Below are 19,570 nucleotides of genomic sequence, written 5' to 3'. Positions count from 1 at the left end.
ATACCCAGGAGAAATAATTTTTTTAAATAAAAATAAATAATAAAAAAAAATTATTTATTCCCGTGTTGGTCCCAAGTTTTGCAAAAACTATGGGACTATGTTATGTTCGTTGAATTCCTACTTCGATTTCCTCTCGGGAATACGTACGTTATCCATGGACCAGTGGGGAGTTAGGAACACTGGAATGGCGGTGGAGTGAGACGGGAGGGAACTAGTTCAGTGAACAAAACGACAGCAGAGGCGGTTGCACGCCAGCCAACCTCTTCTTCGTATATACACTTAGGCTCTCGGGCATCAGACGTTGCCTTCTCATTTTCTTTTTCAATACTCGTTCTTTTTTTTTTTTATTTTATTTTTTTATTTTTTCAACTTGAGACTTCTTCTTCATCTTCCCCGTGTCGGTACTGAATACTCAAAGGGAATAAGATAGCCACTTTAGTTACCATGTGCACTGGAATGCCATTTCGACACCAAATACCCCTAAATAGTTCTAGGTGACCATGAAAAAGTTCTAAAATTTCGCATCCAATTTTTCCCCCTTATTTCATTGTCCCAGAACATCCCTCAGAGGCTTTAAAAATCAATACATATGAAATGATCCTTAACATTGTTCTCAAGTACTTACTCGAGATAAAATGTAAAAGGGCAGTAAACTTTATCTCTCCGAACGACCATTCCTACAATAACCCAATGAATTCTCCATTTTCCAGAGAATTCATTGCGTTACATCTTGATATGAAAGCCCGAAGACCCTTAACTATCTACTCAGTACTATCTCACATCATATATTTCTAAAAGGTCCCATAAATGGAGCATGAAATATTTTTTATCGAATAATAATTTTTCCCCTTCCTCCCCAAGCAGCAAGAAACAAGAAATAATTTCTCCGACTCGTTTTTCATTCCCCACGCATCAACCGAGAAAATGAAAATAAATGAATATTGACTCGATTTTCCACTTGAATACGTGTTCTTAGCACAGGTGTTTCCGAAGACTGGAAGTCGTATCCTGAGAAGGCCCAGTGTGTACCAGGGCGGGAGCAAGTGAGACCGAGAGAAGCACGACAAATGAAAAAATGAAGAAGAAAAAAAAAATAAAGGACAGTAGTAACGTCTTACGAGGGGACATAAGAAGTGAGCCGAAGTATTTTTTTATACCCCCAGTGTGAGGGCCTGGGCCTGGGCGTCGTCGGCTGCCGCCAAGGGGGCCCCCAACTCGATCTCTCAAGAGCAACCAAGAATGCCTCTGGCTGCAGGCAAAATCCTCAGTCTCTCATCATCTCTCTCTCTTTTTCTCATACCGCTGTCTCCTATCGTGGGCCTCATCCACTCGGCAGGCACGGTCAGGACCCCATGGGGCCCACACCGATAATTTTCCGATTGCAACCCGGGGACTTGACCCCCCGCAAATGCATCCGGTGAATCCAAGAATTGTCCCATTACCCAAGAAATCATCGAGTAATTGATGATGACCGTTGTACTCGGTGTCTTGTAGGGCCCATTTTCGATAATTTCAATAGAGGGGCGGGGGGGAGGCCCAATGCTCGCTACATCCCTGGGCCTCATGCCATTCCCTACCGGGTCCAAACCACCTCCTACGATCAACCTGCGGTCCTCAGCCAGCGACACAACACGAGTCTCTCCCCTCCCACCACGTGGTTATCCCACTAGGCGACATCGTCCCATCTCGCTCCAGCATCATCCCAATCACCTCCAGTCATCATCCGTCCTTCCCTCTCACTCCATCCTCCTCCCACCAGCCATTCAGCTCACTCCGGCCGATGGATTCAGGTGAGACCTCGTCTCTCTCCTACTTCAGGTGCACTCCGCTCCCCCACACAATCGCCTCATTTTTTTTTTCTTTTAGGACAGTGTACCTTGTCGTTCATCTCTCTTCCAGGCGACGAGCTCTACCAGAGGGAGAGAGTTGGATTGAAGGTAAAACGCACCCAGCATCCAGCAGCGGCAGCGCTACTAGCGGCAGCCAAACGGAAAGAGTGGACTAACCGCTGTGCTACGGAGTACACAGGCACGAGCTCTATGTGCAGGTCGCCCATAGCCTTCATAATGTTGGTGAAAATTGTGAAGTTAACTTGGTAGTGTGGTGGTGTGGAGAACGGGTGGAAGCCTACCTGACGGCGTCCAACACGCAGTAAACCGCGCAGCACCAACAGCAACGCAAAACCTGCATTACAACGGGCTTAAGCTCTAGGTGTTATCAATTCAACTACTGTTTTGAAAATGTTAATATTTATGAGTGACTTGAATGGATGAAAAATGGTGATTGAAGGATCGAGTAACATCACAGGTGTTATGTACGACGTGTTTTACGGATTTAATTCACGTGAAAATGAGGTTAAGTGAATAAATATTGAAAATTAAGTTTCACAATTTATCGAATATTCCTATTTCCCTCTGAATTGTTGTTCGTGAAGTGTTGTGAGTGATTATTGGTCGGAAATATGTTATTTCATTGAATGTGAGGCTGCGTGGTCCAGCGGTGACCGGAGAAAGACAGAACATTGGCCTCGACATGCGAGACTGGATAAAAGACTGAGAGATCGTCGGATTTTACCGATCCATTCCGTGAAAAAGGTGATTTATTTGTTCTCCCTCGAAGCCAATACGTTACGACTGACGGCACTATTTCATATCTGGTATTGTTGTTGGTAATAAGTTATTGATAAGATTTGATAAGGTGCATGGCGACTACCTTTGTGATCCAATATGGCCGACCGGGACCAGCCATGATGGTCTCGCGGAAGCCATGTTGGCAGGTGTGTGGCTCGCTGGGAGATAACCAGTCTTCGTAGATTCGTGAACTGGGCACTCATATGATCCCACATAGTATCGTCCATTGTGGGATATAGAATCACTACCGATAGAGGGCACATCCGGACAGGCCACATTTTGCGAGAGTAAAAAAAAAAATGATAAAAACCGGAAGTTAATTGAGCCCCCGATAATTATTTTGCTCTCGTTCTTTGTGGCAGGGGAGAGCAATATAAATATCTGGTTAAACGATTGCGCGCAAAAATTCCACCATTCGCAAAGTAATGAATATAATTACTCGCATGAAATATGACGGAGTAAAAGCGTGAGAATACATTAGCCATAAAGTACGGACAGCATGGGAAGACGTAATAAAAAAAAAATTAATGAGAATCATATAAAATTTATAGCGGATTATCGCATGCAGTGGAGAGAGTTCGCCGAATGAATTAACAATTTCTCGTGATTTTCCAGGCGCTGAGTTATAATTAAGAATTATCAAAAATGCCTACCGATCTTGTGGTGACGTCAGCATCGGCAACGGAGGAGAGCACAAGGTCCGCTAGAGACTTGTTGACATCGAGGTCGTCAACATCATCGTGTTCGACAAGCAGCACTGGCCTATCTTCACCGAGGACCTTTGATCCCTCGAGTCTAGCGGCATATCATCATCATCACCATGGCTTTGTGGCGGGTCTTGGTCATCCCCATCATCGAGAGTCATCAGCTTTCGTTCCCGTTGTACCATCGCGCTTGCACCTGGCACCATATCCCAGTGAGATGCACGCACACCTCAGTGCTCCGCCCTCATCTTCATCATCCACAAATCAGGACCACGAGGGCTCTGAACCATCCGCGAGAAAAACAACATCAAGTTACGAGATCATGGCTATGATGGCAGACAAGCGTAAGGAGTTAGCTGCAGCGAGGGCTCTACTTCTTCCTCCTCCACCATTGCTAGAGCCACCGCCAGGTTATCCAGTATTCACCGGACCCTTTCCGGGCTCCTCCGCAATGTACCCACCAGGTGGGCCCCTAGCCCATCAACACCTTGATAGAAGACTGCTGCGCGCACCCGGAAGAGCATCACGACCCAAGAAGCAATTTATCTGTAAATTCTGCAACCGGCAATTCACTAAATCATACAATTTACTCATCCACGAGAGGACGCACACCGACGAACGACCGTACTCATGCGACATCTGCGGAAAGGCATTCAGACGACAGGACCATCTCCGGGATCATCGGTAAGTCATCATAAGTTATTTGCACGACTCCCCAGAAGCCGGAAATCATTAATAGCAAAATTCGACACATGTAAACATGATTCTCAGGATTATCAACCTCCTCCTCTTCCTCTTCCTTACGCTTGCGTGTAATATCAAATAGGCTTATCGTTAGATGAAAAGGTCGACCCTCGTGATGTTCATGTTACAGATACATTCACAGTAAAGAGAAGCCGTTTAAATGCGGTGAGTGTGGCAAGGGCTTCTGCCAGAGTCGAACTCTAGCAGTACACAAGATCCTTCACATGGAGGAGTCACCCCACAAGTGCCCAGTCTGCTCCAGAAGTTTCAATCAACGCAGCAACCTGAAGACCCACCTACTCACCCACACCGACCATAAACCCTACGAGTGCACATCCTGTGGAAAGGTCTTCCGACGGAATTGTGATCTCCGAAGGCATGCGCTAACTCACGCAGTGGGTGATGTGCCACCGGAAGCGTTGGAAGAGGCGTTACGCGACGACGACAGCCCAGAAGAGGATTGTCCAGAGCCCGGGCCTTCGACATCCGGCTCATCATCGATTCCCAGAAATCCTTCGTCCTCCAGTGGTGGCTATCCCAGTTCGTCCTCTCAAACCCTTCCTTCCCGACCGCAGTTACAAATCCGTCGAGATCTTCTCCAGGTGAAGCCGGAGACTGTCACGAGTAACACGATCACCGCACCCCAGAATCCTGCTCCGCCTATCCTAGCGCCACCCCCGCCACTTCTAACCTCCTACAGACGTCGATTGGGATCGCCGGGACCCTCCAGAATGCTCCTCGAGCTGCAGGAACGGGAGCGCGAGTGCGAGAGGGAGTTGGAGCGACAAAGGGAGCGCGAGTGCGAACGGGAGCTGGAGAGACAGCGCGAGAGGGAGAGGGAGAGGATCAAGGGAGAGGAAGAGGCTCGACCATCACGAGTGCAAACACCACAACCACCGCCACCACCACCAAGACCAGCTCCTGCCAGACAGGGCTTCACCATTGCCGACATTATGCGTCGGTAAACAATGGTGGAGTGATGGAGATCGGAAATTGAGGGGATAGGAAACTTGCACTCGGTCCAGGCCTGGAATTCTTGGCTTTTTGGGACACCCCAAAAATCCAAATATATACCCTAATATAGATTAGGAAAATTGTGATGAGTTGAAATTTACGGTTTTCAATCTGCTCGAAACGCTAAGGATTTGAGTCTTCTTTTAAATATTTTTAAATACATAGACCTCTTGTGGTCTACGTACTACTCTCGAGTAAAAAGTTTCTCGAACAATTTACACCAGAAAAAGTGTAGAACGTTCAGTGGAAAAATGCGTAACTGTTCCGTAATTTTAACCGAATATTGTTTTGACTGGTGGCAGATTAGGGAGCAGACACGTAATTTAAAAAAAAAATTTCTCTCCGTATAGATATTTACCGTGTATTTATCCAATATGAATTCTCCGAGGCATATACTGGAGAAGAAAGGTGCAAGTTCCCTATTGTACGTGGAGTAGACTCCCCAACGTAAATTCAGTCCACCAAATGGACACATAATGACGATTTAGAGAATAATGGGAGGAACCGTTGACCAGTCATCCATCATCTTGGCCCCTTCGGATTCATCCATTATTCGTGAGCGAGACGTGACTCTTTGTGAGATGCTTTCGTCCAAAATTGTGGAATACTTTTTTACGTAATTGCGCGAGTGAACTTATTCCCGATATTACAATAAGTTAACAATCATTTTGTGGTATTTTGTGGTTCATAAATTGAGATTGATATGTTCAGTGAAAATTAGTGAGTGGTAACATTTTGACTTGCCCAACAAGTGCAATTATTAATAACTTTAATAAACCAGTGATATATTGTAGAGAGGATTTTTTAATGCTATATTTTTTAAGAGATTCTTAGTGACAAAGGGCGTGAATAGCCTGATACAGCTCATGAATGAAATTAGTGCCAATTTTTACGGCTTAATATTTCTTCCTAAAATCACGTGTGTTCCGCTTATTTCCTCAATTGGAAAACATTTTCTTGTGGACAAAGAAAAATAATAAATAAACAGGGGCAAACAAGTGGAGTGGAAAGAAAATGCCATAATGGAGGCAATAATGAGGATTGGGAAAGGGCATCGGTTGGGCTGCCGTAAACAGTGGCAGGTGTAGCTGAGAAAGACTGTAGGGATCGCAGGTATATTTTGTATAAGGTGGAATGCTTTTGTTATCTCCCTCTATACCTGGAATATCTCTCTGAGCCTTTTTTTAAATTCATTGTCTATAAATCAGCATAGCAGAAACATTTTCCACTCAACTGACTTTTTTGGGGATTTAAATAAACACATTTTACGTACAAAACGATTCACCGATTGAATAAAATGTTTCTTGCTATCTACACAATAAATAGTCTCCACTAAAGATTTCAAAATTTATGCTGCACATTTCAGATTTTCTCATGAGAGTCATCAGAGATTACCGATTGTGAAAAAAATCATAACGAAATGTCCACGAAATAAGTTCAAATATGTCAAGTAATTTAGGGTAACGACGATAATAAAATCAAAATATTTTTGTGAAAAAGATTGATGGTGTATATATGTTACAAGTAGAGATAAGAAATTATTTGGGTTGAAGAATGAAAAAAAAAATTTCGCTATTGAAATCGTATTACATATTTGTGATAATTTGATTCATGTTTATCTGTTTCTCTTTTATTCATTATGTTGTCCTTCGATTGTAAGAGCTAATATCGAGGACAAAGAACTGTTGCAAATTTTATTATATAGTATTGAAAATTTATGTAAAACGCGAACAAAAATGTATCGAAATTATTTTGCATGATTTCCGATATAATTTTCAGTGTTTCGACGATAAAAAACGTTTTCGTTTTGATTACTGTTATGAACTTCCATGATATTGAGTGCCTAAACCTATCTTTAAGCATCACTACTTCTACTTAGGATTACGAGATTTTGTAATGTGAATGAACAATTACAGAGAAAAATTTGTAAATTATTATAAGAAACTTGGAATACGAAATAAAGTACTATGAAATATCAATACTATCACCAGTTTTTTCCCTAGTTTTTCAGTCTTTCATCAATTAAATGTAGATTACTGAAGGCTCCTTTTAAAAAAACCCCTTTTGAATTGTTTGTTCTTCTCCTCAGCGGGTAAATCCTCTGAGACTTATCGGCTGTCGGTAAGAACTAAAAAAACGTTTTCGGGTGCGGGTCAATCATCTGCTTACCTTACATTAATGGATATTTGGTGCTGATAAAGGCCGTAAATTCAAATTCTGATACGAGACAACTGCGCAGATTTAATAAACACCTACATGTTCTCGAAAAATATTTCAACATTACTAATCATAAGTCCATAACCGCATTTAAGAGGATAATCACACAGATTCGGATAGATTGATTAGCATTGTTAAGAATTTCGCAGCGGCAATTAAAATCTGCGGGCGATAATATCGCAATTACTATGTCAAATGATCCTGAAATTTCATCATACTTGCGTCAGTTGATTCAAGTCCAAATTAAAGCTCCCATAAATTCTGAATTTCAGTCCATTTTGCGAACGCAGACTCATCAAATACAAAGCTTTTTTTAAACCCTGACTTTCATCAACCCAATTGCATTCATATGCTGCCATAGAAGTCTCATCCGCCTGGAAATTCACATAACTTAGTGCCGAGAAGGGCTTTCATCAGAATTCTACCTCTAATCAACAACGGACAATTCATTATCCCCTTTAATTACGAGACAATTCATCAAAACTCATGAATGAACAATTTCATTAGATTGACAATTCATGATGGGGGCAAACAAACACAATTTTTTTATTTGGGAACTCACGAAGAGGGGGGGGGGGGCAGAACGAGAACTGATAAAATGACTGAGGGAAATTGATTAATCCCATTAAAATTGAACAATCGGTAACAGAAACTACTTTTTACATGCGATAAATAAATATTTAAAGTTTATACTCGAATCGTTGTGATATTATTTAATAATCCCTTTCCATAATCCAATATTATCTATAATAAAATGTCCACATAATGGCAATTTATAATGAATTGTCTCATAACATTACTATCCCGTAATAATGAGAGGTTTTACCCTTCATTCGGACATGACTTACTCTGTCAATAAGGTCATTAGCATAAAGGCAGTAAATAGATGGTTGGATCATTGTAATAATAGTATGAACAGTATTATTACCAATTTTAGCGTAGTTTCTATTGTTTAATTCCTGAAATAAATCATACGTTTATAATCACGATTATAAAATTTAAGAATAATCAAGTGAAGAACCATTAACTATTTTTTCGCGTCTCAATACTTTTAGGATAATTATGAAGGTAATCGAATTTTGCCAAATTAAACGTAATCGATAATTTCAGTATTTTTCCACATTTTCCATTGATCAGTAATTATTACAACCGATTAGGAACGACTATTTGAACTGTCTAATTATTTCCTAGACAAATGGATTCAGATGATTCAGATAATGAGGTCTCTAAGACATCGCTCATCCATAATTTTAAATTCCTGATAATAGACAAAATATTTTTATAAAAATTAACAAATGCTACCCTGTGAACACTCAATACACCAATACACATATGTATGCTCGTCGTCACCATCATACCCCACAACAACGGGCTAAATAATCTCTTCAATTGCTTAACCAATCTGAAAAATATAAAATTAAAATTTGCCCGAAGAGTGCAAAGAGCTGAAGTTTCTCACGATAACAAATGGGCATGACGTTTGCCAATGGCATTCACTTGCTGAATCGAAGCAGATGAATTGTCTCCCGGTTTAATCATCATTAAATCATGCTGCAATATCTGATTTAAAAGACGACAATTTATACCCACTGAGTCATCATTTTCATGATTTTTTTGAAGTTATACTTGGTATTGCACGGATAGATGAGTTGCCGATTGCAGGAAAATCATGTCTGAGCCTACCCACCATGAGCCTGCGTTAAAGATAATCCAAACATCCAAGACAAAACACAAGATGTACCTAGTCATAGTATCGGTTGCGAAGGGATAGGTCGAGGGATAAGCGAGCTGGTTAAAGTCAAATGTTTCGTTTCTCTTCAATGTAACATGCATTAGTAGGAAACTATAAAAAAATTTAATCCACAATTAAAGGGCCTTAATCATTTTTGTACGATGAGTGATGCCACGAGAGACAATACTTTGGAGAGATAGGGTTGGTTTCAATGGAAATACTTGGGCCTTACATTGTCCCCAAGTTTTACGGGTTTTTAAATACAAACGAGGGAATAAAATATGAGAATATTAATCCATGAGTTCAATTCTGAACTATAAATTGTATAGAATTAGAAATTTCAGCAGTTTGAAAGCTTCCCAAGTCGACATTTCTGCCCCTCACTGGGCCTCAATACTCTCGTTTAGTCTTCGTTCAGGCCCCAGAGTCGATTTGGAACTTAATTACGAGAATTGAATGAGTCATTAACCGGTTAGAACCTGGATTTTAGCATTCGTGTACTCCTGAAAAATATTCTGCCCCCTTTATGGCCTCCTAAACATTTTGGTCTCCAAATTTTCGAATAGTGGTAGGGGACTCACATCTACAATAAACCAAAATTATAACAAAAGTGTATTGTAAATGACAAAACAGAATAAATAAACGAGGCAATAAATCAAGAGAAGTTCATTTAAACGAGAGGTGAAAAAAATGTTTTTCTTTCCGCTTGAACTATGTAACGTTGTCACTTTTCATTGTTCCATCTTGCCCCATCGATCCATTTTGGCACACTCTTTCCTGTCATACGCGCCATTTGTGAGGCTAAATTAAGGACTATCCGGATAATGAAGTTTGAGACCTACGAGGGCTCCCTGAGTGCCAACCGATTGCTTCGTTCAGATCTCTTAAATGATAAACCGGAAATGACAACTAATTCCAGGTCTTTTTGAGGCTCAAAAACCTCAGACCTCACAATAGCCTCATAGCCCTCTCGTTAGAACTCAGTTTGAGGTCCCAATCGAAGACAAATACGTCGACTTGGGTGAACTTATTATATTTGCTTTTAGAATATATGTTAGTAGTGATAAATCGATAAAGTTGTCTCCTGAAGCCTCTTGTGACATCACCACATCCGTTCGATTTCAGTATTTATTGCTTACACGACCGGTCGAAGAGTAAAAGATGTCGCCAGAAGTATCATTAGGATGGCGTAAATTTCCGTGATAAACTGAGATTTTTTGACTTTTCGTATTAACTTATCATCAATTTCATGAACAATCTGCTGATCCCATAAGTCCCGTGTGGATGATATCAATTGTAAAAGATCTTTTCGAAAATAGTACATGCAGAATCCTTGCGTTACGCAGATAGAAGTACTCATTGTAGGTGTACAAATCTCCAAGGCCATATAAATATCGGTATCCCAGTACTTGATAACCGTCCGAGCCTCGCAAATCGCCTCAAAAATAACTGGAGCGAGTCCAAAAATGTAAAAGACCATTTTCAAATCCGGAAGTTTATTGTCACTCTTCGTGAGAACGGAGTCTATAGCAAAAATTCCGGTGAAACGTAATGCCAGTCCGCATACGCGGAATAATTCCGCGAAATCGGGAACAGTCTCATATTCCCTTTTTGTTGTTGATTTAACTCTCTTTACGCCCATATTTCTTATGCCTCGTGTCCACTACTTGGAAATTACTCCCGCAAATTAAAGCTCATTCGCACACGTCCAGCTGAATCATAACTGACCATATTCTGAGGAAAGACTCATCATTGTCATTCATCTTCCGGGAAGATGAATAAATGAATGATATCGACTGATTGTTTCATGAAAAAATAATGAACTTTCTGAAATGCAATGTAGGCTGTAATAAATTCATTACCGCTTCAATAATTCACGATTGAGCTCAGGTGGGTGTCGTCCAGATCCGCATTTGAGAATCAAGAGCCCCTAGATACTTCAATGGTGTCCAACCATGAAGAATCAAAAAGCTCGACTAAAATCATCTGCGCGGAAAGAAATTTTAGAAAAAAATTACACCTCCAGGGGACGACACGAGGGACGAAAGTTATTTTATCAGAAAAATAAGTCTTCGAAGTCTAATTTTTCCAACAAAACTTGATAATGAACAAAAGTGATTCATTGTCATTTCGTCCCACGTTTCCCCCTCTAGGGATATAGTTTTTTACCCAAAATTTCATTCCGTGTAAAGGTTCTAAAGCATTAATAAAAAAAGAAGTAGAGTTTGCAAGTTCCAGTGAAATTATTAAGTTCGCAGAGAGAAAAATTCTTTAAAATTTACGTGTCTATTCCGTAATTTGTTAGTCAAGCAATATTCGGTGAGAATTACGGAACACCCGAGTCGACATATTTGTCTTCGATTGAAGCTCAAATCAAGTTCTAACGAGAGGCCTATGAGGCTATTGTGAGATCTGAGGTTTTTAAGCCTCAAAGAGACCTGGAAATAGTTGTCATTTCCGGTTTATCATTTAAGAGATCTAAACGAAGTAATCGGTTGGCACTCAGGGAGCCCTCGTAGGTCTCAAACTTCATTATCCGGATAGTCCTTAATTTAGCCTCACAAATGGCGCGTATGACAGGGAAGAGTGTGCCAAAATGGATCGATGGGGCAAGATGGAACAATGAAAAGTGACAACGTGACATAGTTCAAGCGGAAAGAAAAACATTTTTTTCACCTCTCGTTTAAATGAACTTCTCTTGATTTATTGCCTCGTTTATTTATTCTGTTTTGTCATATGTTATACTCAACAGAAACGAAACATATGACTTCACTCCAACTGCCTATCCTGCGATCTATCTTTTTTCGATTGACAGTAATGAGTAAATACATAATAGTATGTCTGCGAGCAGCTACTCACTTATCTTTACAATTCCAAGTATAATTTTCGCTCAAACATGCAATTAATAGCAAAGTAATAAATTATCTTACTCTATATCAGATTTTCCATCATGATTTGATGACGCTGAAGACTGAAAATGAAGCAAATGTTATTAGTAATTATGCTCGGATTCAACATTTAAATTCTCTTGGCAGACGTCACACTCATTTATTCCTGTGAAAAGGTCCCGAATTCAAGATACACCGATTCTTCAATGTGAATGTGAACCTACTCACGCAAGTATGACCCGGTTCTACGATTAAATTAAGGATAATTACATCACCATAACTACTATATATTTTTATTCACAGATTTTCACCAGCGCAGCAAAATTCTTCACTGCCTTAAACAATCTATCGTAACCTATTAAATCTCTCAAATAAAATAATTAATAATTAGCAATGACAACCACTTCTCAAACTCTGTAGATAGCAATAAAATTTAAATAATAGGAAACTTATCCGTTTACATCATTAGAAATGCACCTCCACGAACCCCTCTTCAATGAATATACTCCACAATTAAAAACAATTTAAAAACATTTTTTTTTTCATTAAACATCTCATCATTCGAACATTCTAAAAGACCTTGAAACGGTAATTCAGTGGAGACTGAAATTTTCGTGAAGAAATACTCAGAATCGAACGCCTCTTGTCCATCTCCTCAGGAAGATGACCAACTGCGTTAGAAGAAGAGAAATAACCAGCGACAGTTTATTAACAATCTCGAATATTTTCCCAGCCCGTCCCTCAATTATTAATAAACATGACATAAGTTATGTAATACCCCAGACTATTCCCTAATTCTTCGATATCAGACCTCATAACAGATTCATGAATCGACGAGGCTCTACTCCGCAGTTTCATTCATCATTCACATGTCCACTGAATATCCAAAAGCCCATCACGTCGTTCTGAAAAAGATGAAGAGAGGATCAGTAGAATCAGCGATTCCGGTGTGACCTTCCCATACTATGAGGACCATCTCCAACCTCTCTGTCCATTGCAATCTTGAAATTCATCCGGGATAATAAATTACCATCGTAGATGATGTCGAGAAGGCAAATCCCATCCACAAATCCCGAAAACTCCATTCACAATTTCAAAAAATTATTCAATGTCTGTCGCATCGCCCTACGAGTGTCTGGTATAATCGGTGTGGACACAATTTTCTCATCATCTAAGCAAACAATTACAGATTTCAAAGGGATCTATTACATCGTCGCTATTCTCCCACCAATTTTGAGTACCTCATGTGAAGTCCGGAGTATCATACACTTCTGGCACCTGGACATCTACCTGGCATTAGAAATATGTACTGTCATCCTCAGCAGTCTCGTCGTTCTGACCCAAGGATTTTTCATGTACCTGTCAAGACAAGAGTTATTGAATTTGATCGATCAAGTGAGTGATTTGTGGAATAAACACCTGATGATAAACACTGAAGATCATATTGTGAGAAAAGCTAGAGGTGCTCAGACATTAACGAAAATTTACGCTGTCATGGTCATCCTTCTAGGCAGCAGTTTCACACTTCGGCCATTTTTGTAGGTAGTTATTAAATCCTCCATTTTCTTCTGATCTAATAAGTATCCTCGCAGTTCACTCCTCATCCAATTCATAACCAAAAACGAGAATGACACATATGACTTGAGCCAAACTGCTTATCCCGCAATGTATCCATTTGCAACTGATACAGTCAATAAATATTTGATATGTATCACTATTGAACTGCTACTATTCGTCAGTGTAGCTGCATGGTGGACCGGCTCTGACATGGTGTTCCTCCAGATGGCGATTCACCTATCTCTGCAGTACCAAGTATGATTTCATTAACTAAATCAATGAACTTCAGTTGCCTGACACATTCAGTTTATGTATTCGCTATTTCCTTTGATGTTACAAATGTCTTCTTTGTTTTACATCGACTCCTGCCTGCCTCACTGTCAATGCCCTTTTGCCTTCGTGTTCCTCCTTGCCTTCCCTTTCCCTGCGGTACCATGGGACCGACTTTTTCCCCAACTGTACTGCATCTACACTAGGGTCGGTGGAAACCATGGAAAACTCCCAGCGTACAGTCGGCTAGCAGTGCAGGGTTCCAGTGTACCCTTCTGTCATACTGACTAGAAGGGTCCCAGTGTGCCCTTCTGTCATACTGACTAGTCGGGTCCCAGTGTACCCTGCTGATGGGTCCTTACTACGCGGAAGGCATGACTTCAACAGGAGTAATTTTTTGAGTGAGCGCGTGGTGTTCCTAAAGGGTTATCCATCCAAGTACTAACCCAACCAATCACTGCTTAGCCTCGTTTCATAATTTATGAAACGAAAATTAATTTCCTTTTGTTCTCCTTGCAGATCCTGAAGAAAGATCTCATGGAGATCGTCTCGCAAGGCCCTTCCCATCAGAATGATTCCCTTTCAACTCAACGACTGGATTCCATAGGTCAACGTCACGATCGTCTGTTGCAGTACGTGGTAAATTAACTCTGTTTCAACAGGTAATGATTATTAATTTTTTTATCTAGACTGTCTCGCCAACTGAAGCAGATATTCAGCCCAATATTATTCTGTCTGATGATCGTCACCGGTGCTAATATCTGCATATGCGTCATAAGCCTTCAAAAGGTGCAGTACCCGGGATAGAAAGTAAGTCATGATTTTCTAATGCTGATTGACATTTTCAGGAGATATTGAACAACAATACCGCTGGCATCATCAAATGCCTAGTGCACACCTCCCTTACGATGATCCAACCGGCCATTTATTGTAAATACGCGAATGATCTCAATGAATCAGTACGTAACATCCCAACAAAATGATTGGATAGGAATATTGCATGATTTAATTAATTAGAGTCTGCCAATTTCCTATCAAAATCGAACAATCTACAGTTATGACTGTTAAGTATTTTCAGGCTGAATTAGTCGCGAATGCAGCATTCCAATGTAATTGGGTGAATGAAAGTCAGAGTTTCAAGAAACATTTGCAACTGATGATCTTCAGCGCCCACCGAGGAATCGCCTTCAAAATTTGGGGATTTTTTTCGGTGAATTTGAATCAACTGACACGGGTACGAGCAAATATTCATCAAAACTCCACTAAAAAGGCTTAGGAACCAACAAAAACGAATTTAATTGGAGACTAAAATCTCTTAACTCTCACCAAATGTTCCTAAATGTCCTTTAACAATAATTAAATGCATCTCGTATCTTCACCTTTCAAATTAACTATAATTAGTTATTACAACCGAGAATATTCTCTTCTTTACAGATCGGCAGTACAGCCATGAGTTTCTTCGCTCTAGTCAACAGTGTATCATAAACGAAGACAGTTGATGCTCGTGACAGCTCTTGTCATTTAGATTTACCCTATAAGTCGACGACGCCTTCTGTCGATGTAGATTCATCCACGGAACCAGATAATGACGTGTTAGTTTAAACTAAAATAAAAATTCCAACAGCCTGTGCAACTTGATTGAATTGCATTGGCTCAGTATCAGCTCCAGGTACCTCCCTAATGACCCAATGCCACATTATCGCACAATCAATATAACTAGCTGGAAGAACGAAGGGTCGTCTATTGATATCTGGAGAACCGTTGACCACCGTCAGCCCTCCCAAGCTTGCAACCACCCACCAGGCGACCTACCACTCGTCAATAATTAACGAGTTACCATCTATGCTTTATTCGTGATAATGTTATTCTAATGAAAGATGATTGTGAATTCATAAAATAATTGGCCTATGTCACGGAGGATTATTACTTATGGATTACAACAGGTTTGGATGAAAAACGTCGTCAGTCTGGCATCAGAAATGAATAAGACTTCATCGTTCCAACTCAAATTTAATCTCGAGCTATCGGCAAGTCCCCCATAAAATCAAAAAACCATTAAAACACAGGATAAATATGTTCGCTAAATCGGAAAATTCAGTCGACACTGCCAAAACCGATTCCCCAATAGATTTTGCTAAATTATTCAACGTTTGTCGTGTGACACTTCGTGCACTCGGCGTATTCACTGTAAACGAAATTTTCTCAAAGTCTAAGAGAAAAATTTGGGACATGAAGGCACTCTACTACGTATTCTGGTTATTACCCACATTCTTCGCTAATTTTTGCGAATTTCGAAGTGTCCTGTCTTTCTGGGAGACCGATGTATATTACGCCCTGGAAGTGACAACAGCTGTTCTGAGTGGAGTTATCGTTATGGCACAGGGATTTTTCGTATATCATTCACGAAATGAATTGTTAGAATTAATCGCTGAACTTCGTAATCTGTGGCAGAGGCAATTAGCTATAACTATTACAGATGTTATTGCGAAGAAAGTCAAGAGGGCGAAATTTTTCACACAAGTTTATGCTACACTCATCATACTTCTAGCGATAACTTACTCAATTAGGCCATTTCTGTATGAATGAAGATATTGATTTGATTACTGTAGTGAATGATAATCTAGGAGCAATGGGAAAATTATATTTTTTTAAGGGAGTTCAAGAAATTAATTATTTTTAAGACGCCTCTCAACTCAAGTTATTAAAAATTATATAATTTTCTTATTTTACTATTTCGCTACAGATTAACTCCTCACATGCGAAGGTTATCTCATACCAAGTCTATCAGCAACTTTTCAAGTCTCCTGACAAGAGAAAAATTGCAAAAAGTATATAATTGAATACATGAGGGCTTCGATTCACTCATGTGAATGAAAAAAAATCCCTCGTGTATTTTCCTCACATAATTGAATGCAGGGGATAAATGTCGAGTACGATTCTGCGATATATTAATTATTGTCAATTTTATGCGAGTAACAGCTTCGACAATTTAAGAGACGTCTTGGTAATTTTTTAATTCAAGTGTAATGCAAATGCAATTGCAAGTAAATAATCAAAGTTGAAGGGAGTTGTTAATTGTGGTATGAGATACTGACCTCGTGCGAGCGGAGTTGAATTCATATATTTAATTTATGAGCTTCACCAATAATTGACATTACGCTCTTCTAGTTTGCTCCTGACACATGTTATCTCCAACAAAAACGAGACATACGACATGAGTCAAACCGTTTTCCAAGCGATATATCCCGTCAGAATTGACACATTTCCGAGATATATTACATGGATTACTCTTGAAACTCTGGTATTTGTGAATGTCTCGGCGTCATGGATAGGAGCTGACATGATTTTTCTGCAATTAGCGACGCACCTCTCCTCACAATATCAAGTGATTTTCCTCTCAACCCATACACCCCACACAAAGAAAAATATTCAGTAAAAATCGCGTCAATTTCCATAAAAATCCCTGGATCTGTCACGAAATTTTTGCGAAGCGTTTCGTTTTTTTCTGAAACCGCAAATGGAAAATTATCCTATCGTTTTTGAACATTTTCAAGGCCATTTCGTAATCAGCTAATCGCAAACCCTGAGTTCCGTATTTTTTTACTGAATAATTTTCACTGTGAGGATTACTACGATAGTAATTGCGGAAATTTCTTTAGATTCTCCATGACGACCTGATTGCACTTGGGACTGTGGACGGTCCATCAGCTTCTAGTCAATATACTCCAGTACAACAATTAAATTCTATGGGCAAACGTCATGCACACTTGTTACTGTGAGGATACAGTATTTATTATATTCGCAAATGTAATCGGAAAAATTTTTTCAGATTGTCAGACAAATTCCAAAGAATATTCAGTCCAATTTTACTGGTTCTCATGCTGGTCACGAGTGTCAACATTTGCATATGCATCATCAATCTTCAGGAAGTACGATTCACCATACGGAGAAAAATAAATAAATAAATAACAACAGATGAGAAAAATTATTTTAGCCACCGAAAAACCGATCATCAAATATCATTAAAAATCGCAAATGCTCCAATTTAGCAGAACGGAATATTTTTAATATTTTCCTCTGTATTAATGGTAATTGTCAAAAATCTATTGGCAGATTTTTTCAGGAACTGATGCGACAGAATTATGCGGGAGTTAATAAATGTGCTGTGCACACTGTTATAGCTATGATTCAACCAGCGATTTATTGTGTTTACGCAAATGATCTTACTGAGTGGGTGCGTACCTGGCATTACTTGACGATCGACCAGAAATTTTATTGAAAAAAATAGTGAATCATCGTCGGTACCCATTTCTAGGCTGAATTAACAGCGATAGCGGCATATGCCTGTGAATGGGTGGACAAAACCCGATATTTTCGACACTCCGTACGGCTGATCACGATGCGCGCCCAGGAAGGCTTGCAATTTCGCATTTATGGATTTTTCAGTGTAGATTTAAATCTGTTAACGCAGGTAAATGTCCCATCGATACCATAAATGTCTAAAATTAATTATAGAATTTATGGTATCGATGGGAATTTTTATGTGAGTAAAACACCCCGAGTCGACATTTCTGCCCCTCATCAAGCCTCAATACTCTCGTTTAATCTTTGTTCAGGCCTTAGAGTCGATTTGGAACTCAATTACGAAAATTGAATGAGTCATTAACCGGCTAGAACCTCGATTTTAGCATTCGTGTACTCCTGAAAAATATTCTGCCCCTTTATGGCTTCCTAAACATTTTGGTCTCCGAATTTTCGAATAGTGGTAGGGACTCAGCTCCAATAAACCAAAATTATAACAAAATTGTATTGTAAATAATAAAACAGAATAAATAAACGAGGCAATGAATCAAGAGAAATTCATTTAAACGAGAGGTCAAAAAATATTTTTCTTTCCGCTTGAATTATGTCACGTTGTCACTTTTCATTGTTCCATCTTGCCCCATCGATCCATTTTGGCACACTCTTCCCTGTCATACGCGCCATTTGTGAGGCTAAATTAAGGACTATCCGGATAATGAAGTTTGAGACCTACGAGGGCTCCCTGAGTGCCAACCGATTGCTTCATTTAGATTTCCTAAATGATAAAAGGGAAATGACAACTATTTCCAGGTCTTTTTGAGGCTCAAAAACCTCAGACCTCACAATAGCCTCATAGGCCTCTCCTTGGAACTCAGTTTGAGATTCAATCAAGAACAAATATGTCGACTGGGGACATTCCAGTATTCTAGCATATTACATCTCAATTCTAATGCCCAGCAAAGTGATTTTTCCCGGACTTTTCTCTCCGTGTAATGACACTATAATTCACAGATTGGCGTTGGGGCTGCAAGATTCTTCGCGATAATCAATAATCTCTCAGGAATGGCGGATTAAGAAAAGGACAGTGAAGAAAATACCTCTGATCGACTCCTGGAATGCAATTATAAATGAATGATAATACACTATTTTCTGAGTAACTCATACATAGCAATAAAATTATCTCAACAATTAATTCTCCCATTTAATATTTCCGAGAAATATTCAGGACAAATTAACGATAAATTCTCGCAATCTGTAATGCCCAACGTCCCATTTTTCAGACTGTCCCTAACTGGATTCATCATTCCAGCAAAAAAAATAGCAATGGAACATCGTCTCTTTCTAAATCGACACATGTGGAGCCGAAGACGAGAAAGAGAACGAAAAGTACAACTTTGTCGCACGAAAAAAAATTAGTGACTGACTAGTACAGTTGGAAGTACGTCTTCTACCTCCCCTCGATCATTGATGATTCAACCGATAAATTATTTATTACCTAGATATTATTCCAAT

At 39.7% G+C, this 19,570-nt stretch overlaps 5 protein-coding genes and 1 long non-coding RNA gene across 11 annotated transcripts in view; 4 read left to right on the top strand and 2 right to left on the bottom strand.

Annotated features, from left to right (window-relative positions):
- The window catches only part of LOC135166969 (potassium voltage-gated channel protein Shaw), a 59,800-nt gene extending 52,443 nt beyond the window's left edge, over positions 1–7,357 (bottom strand). The window contains exon 1 of the mRNA XM_064129756.1: positions 7,262–7,357. The gene's annotated coding sequence lies outside the window, so the exon portion shown is untranslated. The remainder of the gene's footprint in view (positions 1–7,261) is intronic.
- LOC135166970 (protein bowel-like) lies at positions 1,774–7,071 on the top strand. 4 transcript variants are annotated; one of them, XM_064129757.1, is made up of 4 exons: positions 1,774–1,790; positions 1,867–2,594; positions 3,246–4,018; positions 4,209–7,071. In XM_064129757.1, the coding sequence occupies exons 3-4, from the start codon at positions 3,276–3,278 to the stop codon at positions 5,041–5,043; spliced, it is 1,578 nt and encodes a 525-aa protein (XP_063985827.1). In that variant the 5' UTR covers positions 1,774–1,790; positions 1,867–2,594; positions 3,246–3,275; the 3' UTR covers positions 5,044–7,071. The 4 variants fall into 4 exon arrangements, with proteins under 4 accessions (XP_063985827.1, XP_063985828.1, XP_063985830.1 ...); XM_064129758.1 differs by lacking the exon at positions 1,774–1,790 and having other exon boundaries at positions 1,863–2,594; XM_064129760.1 differs by lacking the exons at positions 1,774–1,790; positions 1,867–2,594 and adding an exon at positions 2,638–3,118.
- On the bottom strand, positions 7,353–11,436 carry LOC135166979 (odorant receptor 82a-like). The gene is made up of 7 exons (XM_064129774.1): positions 10,181–11,436; positions 8,936–9,152; positions 8,769–8,869; positions 8,612–8,711; positions 8,158–8,268; positions 7,528–7,683; positions 7,353–7,471 (listed from the first exon to the last, which is right to left on the bottom strand). The coding sequence occupies exons 1-7, from the start codon at positions 10,681–10,683 to the stop codon at positions 7,412–7,414; spliced, it is 1,248 nt and encodes a 415-aa protein (XP_063985844.1). The 5' UTR covers positions 10,684–11,436; the 3' UTR covers positions 7,353–7,411.
- On the top strand, positions 7,478–12,385 carry LOC135166998 (uncharacterized). Its single transcript, XR_010299781.1, has 2 exons — positions 7,478–7,672; positions 11,432–12,385. It is a non-coding gene; the product is annotated as an uncharacterized LOC135166998 (long non-coding RNA).
- A 582-nt stretch (positions 12,386–12,967) lies between these two features.
- LOC135166977 (odorant receptor 67b-like) lies at positions 12,968–15,330 on the top strand. 2 transcript variants are annotated; one of them, XM_064129770.1, is made up of 7 exons: positions 12,968–13,467; positions 13,522–13,741; positions 14,276–14,388; positions 14,446–14,545; positions 14,605–14,715; positions 14,835–14,990; positions 15,191–15,330. In XM_064129770.1, the coding sequence occupies exons 1-7, from the start codon at positions 12,968–12,970 to the stop codon at positions 15,239–15,241; spliced, it is 1,251 nt and encodes a 416-aa protein (XP_063985840.1). In that variant the 3' UTR covers positions 15,242–15,330. The 2 variants fall into 2 exon arrangements, with proteins under 2 accessions (XP_063985840.1, XP_063985839.1); XM_064129769.1 differs by having other exon boundaries at positions 14,826–14,990.
- Positions 15,331–15,829: 499 nt separating this feature from the next.
- On the top strand, positions 15,830–19,208 carry LOC135166976 (odorant receptor 13a-like). Of its 2 annotated transcripts, none has more exons than XM_064129768.1 (7): positions 15,830–16,209; positions 16,925–17,141; positions 17,416–17,531; positions 17,586–17,685; positions 17,880–17,990; positions 18,072–18,227; positions 19,070–19,208. In XM_064129768.1, the coding sequence occupies exons 1-7, from the start codon at positions 15,830–15,832 to the stop codon at positions 19,130–19,132; spliced, it is 1,143 nt and encodes a 380-aa protein (XP_063985838.1). In that variant the 3' UTR covers positions 19,133–19,208. The 2 variants fall into 2 exon arrangements, with proteins under 2 accessions (XP_063985838.1, XP_063985837.1); XM_064129767.1 differs by having other exon boundaries at positions 15,830–16,332.
- Positions 19,209–19,570: the final 362 nt, after the last annotated feature.

This window comes from Diachasmimorpha longicaudata, chromosome 10 (assembly GCF_034640455.1).
Source record: "Diachasmimorpha longicaudata isolate KC_UGA_2023 chromosome 10, iyDiaLong2, whole genome shotgun sequence".
NCBI classification, from domain to species: domain Eukaryota; kingdom Metazoa; phylum Arthropoda; class Insecta; order Hymenoptera; family Braconidae; genus Diachasmimorpha; species Diachasmimorpha longicaudata.
Note: the sequence above shows the minus strand (reverse complement) of the source record. Positions and strands in the feature narration are given on the sequence as shown.

What these genes read in the sequence shown, in the direction of transcription:
- LOC135166970 (XM_064129757.1), top strand. Translation starts at nt 3,276, where the DNA reads ATGCCTACCGATCTTGTGGTGACGTCAGCATCGGCAACGGAGGAGAGC. An exon ending in GACCATCTCCGGGATCATCG is followed by an intron (nt 4,019 to 4,208) that starts GTAAGTCATCAT and finishes TTCATGTTACAG; the next exon opens with ATACATTCACAGTAAAGAGA.
- LOC135166979 (XM_064129774.1), bottom strand. Translation starts at nt 10,683, where the DNA reads ATGGGCGTAAAGAGAGTTAAATCAACAACAAAAAGGGAATATGAGACT. An exon ending in TTTACTCTTCGACCGGTCGT is followed by an intron (nt 9,153 to 10,180) that starts GTAAGCAATAAA and finishes ATTTTTTTATAG; the next exon opens with TTTCCTACTAATGCATGTTA. An exon ending in CTAATGACCTTATTGACAGA is followed by an intron (nt 7,684 to 8,157) that starts GTAAGTCATGTC and finishes GTGAATTTCCAG; the next exon opens with GCGGATGAGACTTCTATGGC.
- LOC135166977 (XM_064129769.1), top strand. Translation starts at nt 12,968, where the DNA reads ATGATGTCGAGAAGGCAAATCCCATCCACAAATCCCGAAAACTCCATT. An exon ending in CGAATGATCTCAATGAATCA is followed by an intron (nt 14,716 to 14,825) that starts GTACGTAACATC and finishes ATGACTGTTAAG; the next exon opens with TATTTTCAGGCTGAATTAGT. An exon ending in ATTTGAATCAACTGACACGG is followed by an intron (nt 14,991 to 15,190) that starts GTACGAGCAAAT and finishes TCTTCTTTACAG; the next exon opens with ATCGGCAGTACAGCCATGAG.
- LOC135166976 (XM_064129767.1), top strand. Translation starts at nt 15,830, where the DNA reads ATGTTCGCTAAATCGGAAAATTCAGTCGACACTGCCAAAACCGATTCC. An exon ending in ACCTCTCCTCACAATATCAA is followed by an intron (nt 17,142 to 17,415) that starts GTGATTTTCCTC and finishes AAATTTCTTTAG; the next exon opens with ATTCTCCATGACGACCTGAT. An exon ending in GCATCATCAATCTTCAGGAA is followed by an intron (nt 17,686 to 17,879) that starts GTACGATTCACC and finishes AGATTTTTTCAG; the next exon opens with GAACTGATGCGACAGAATTA.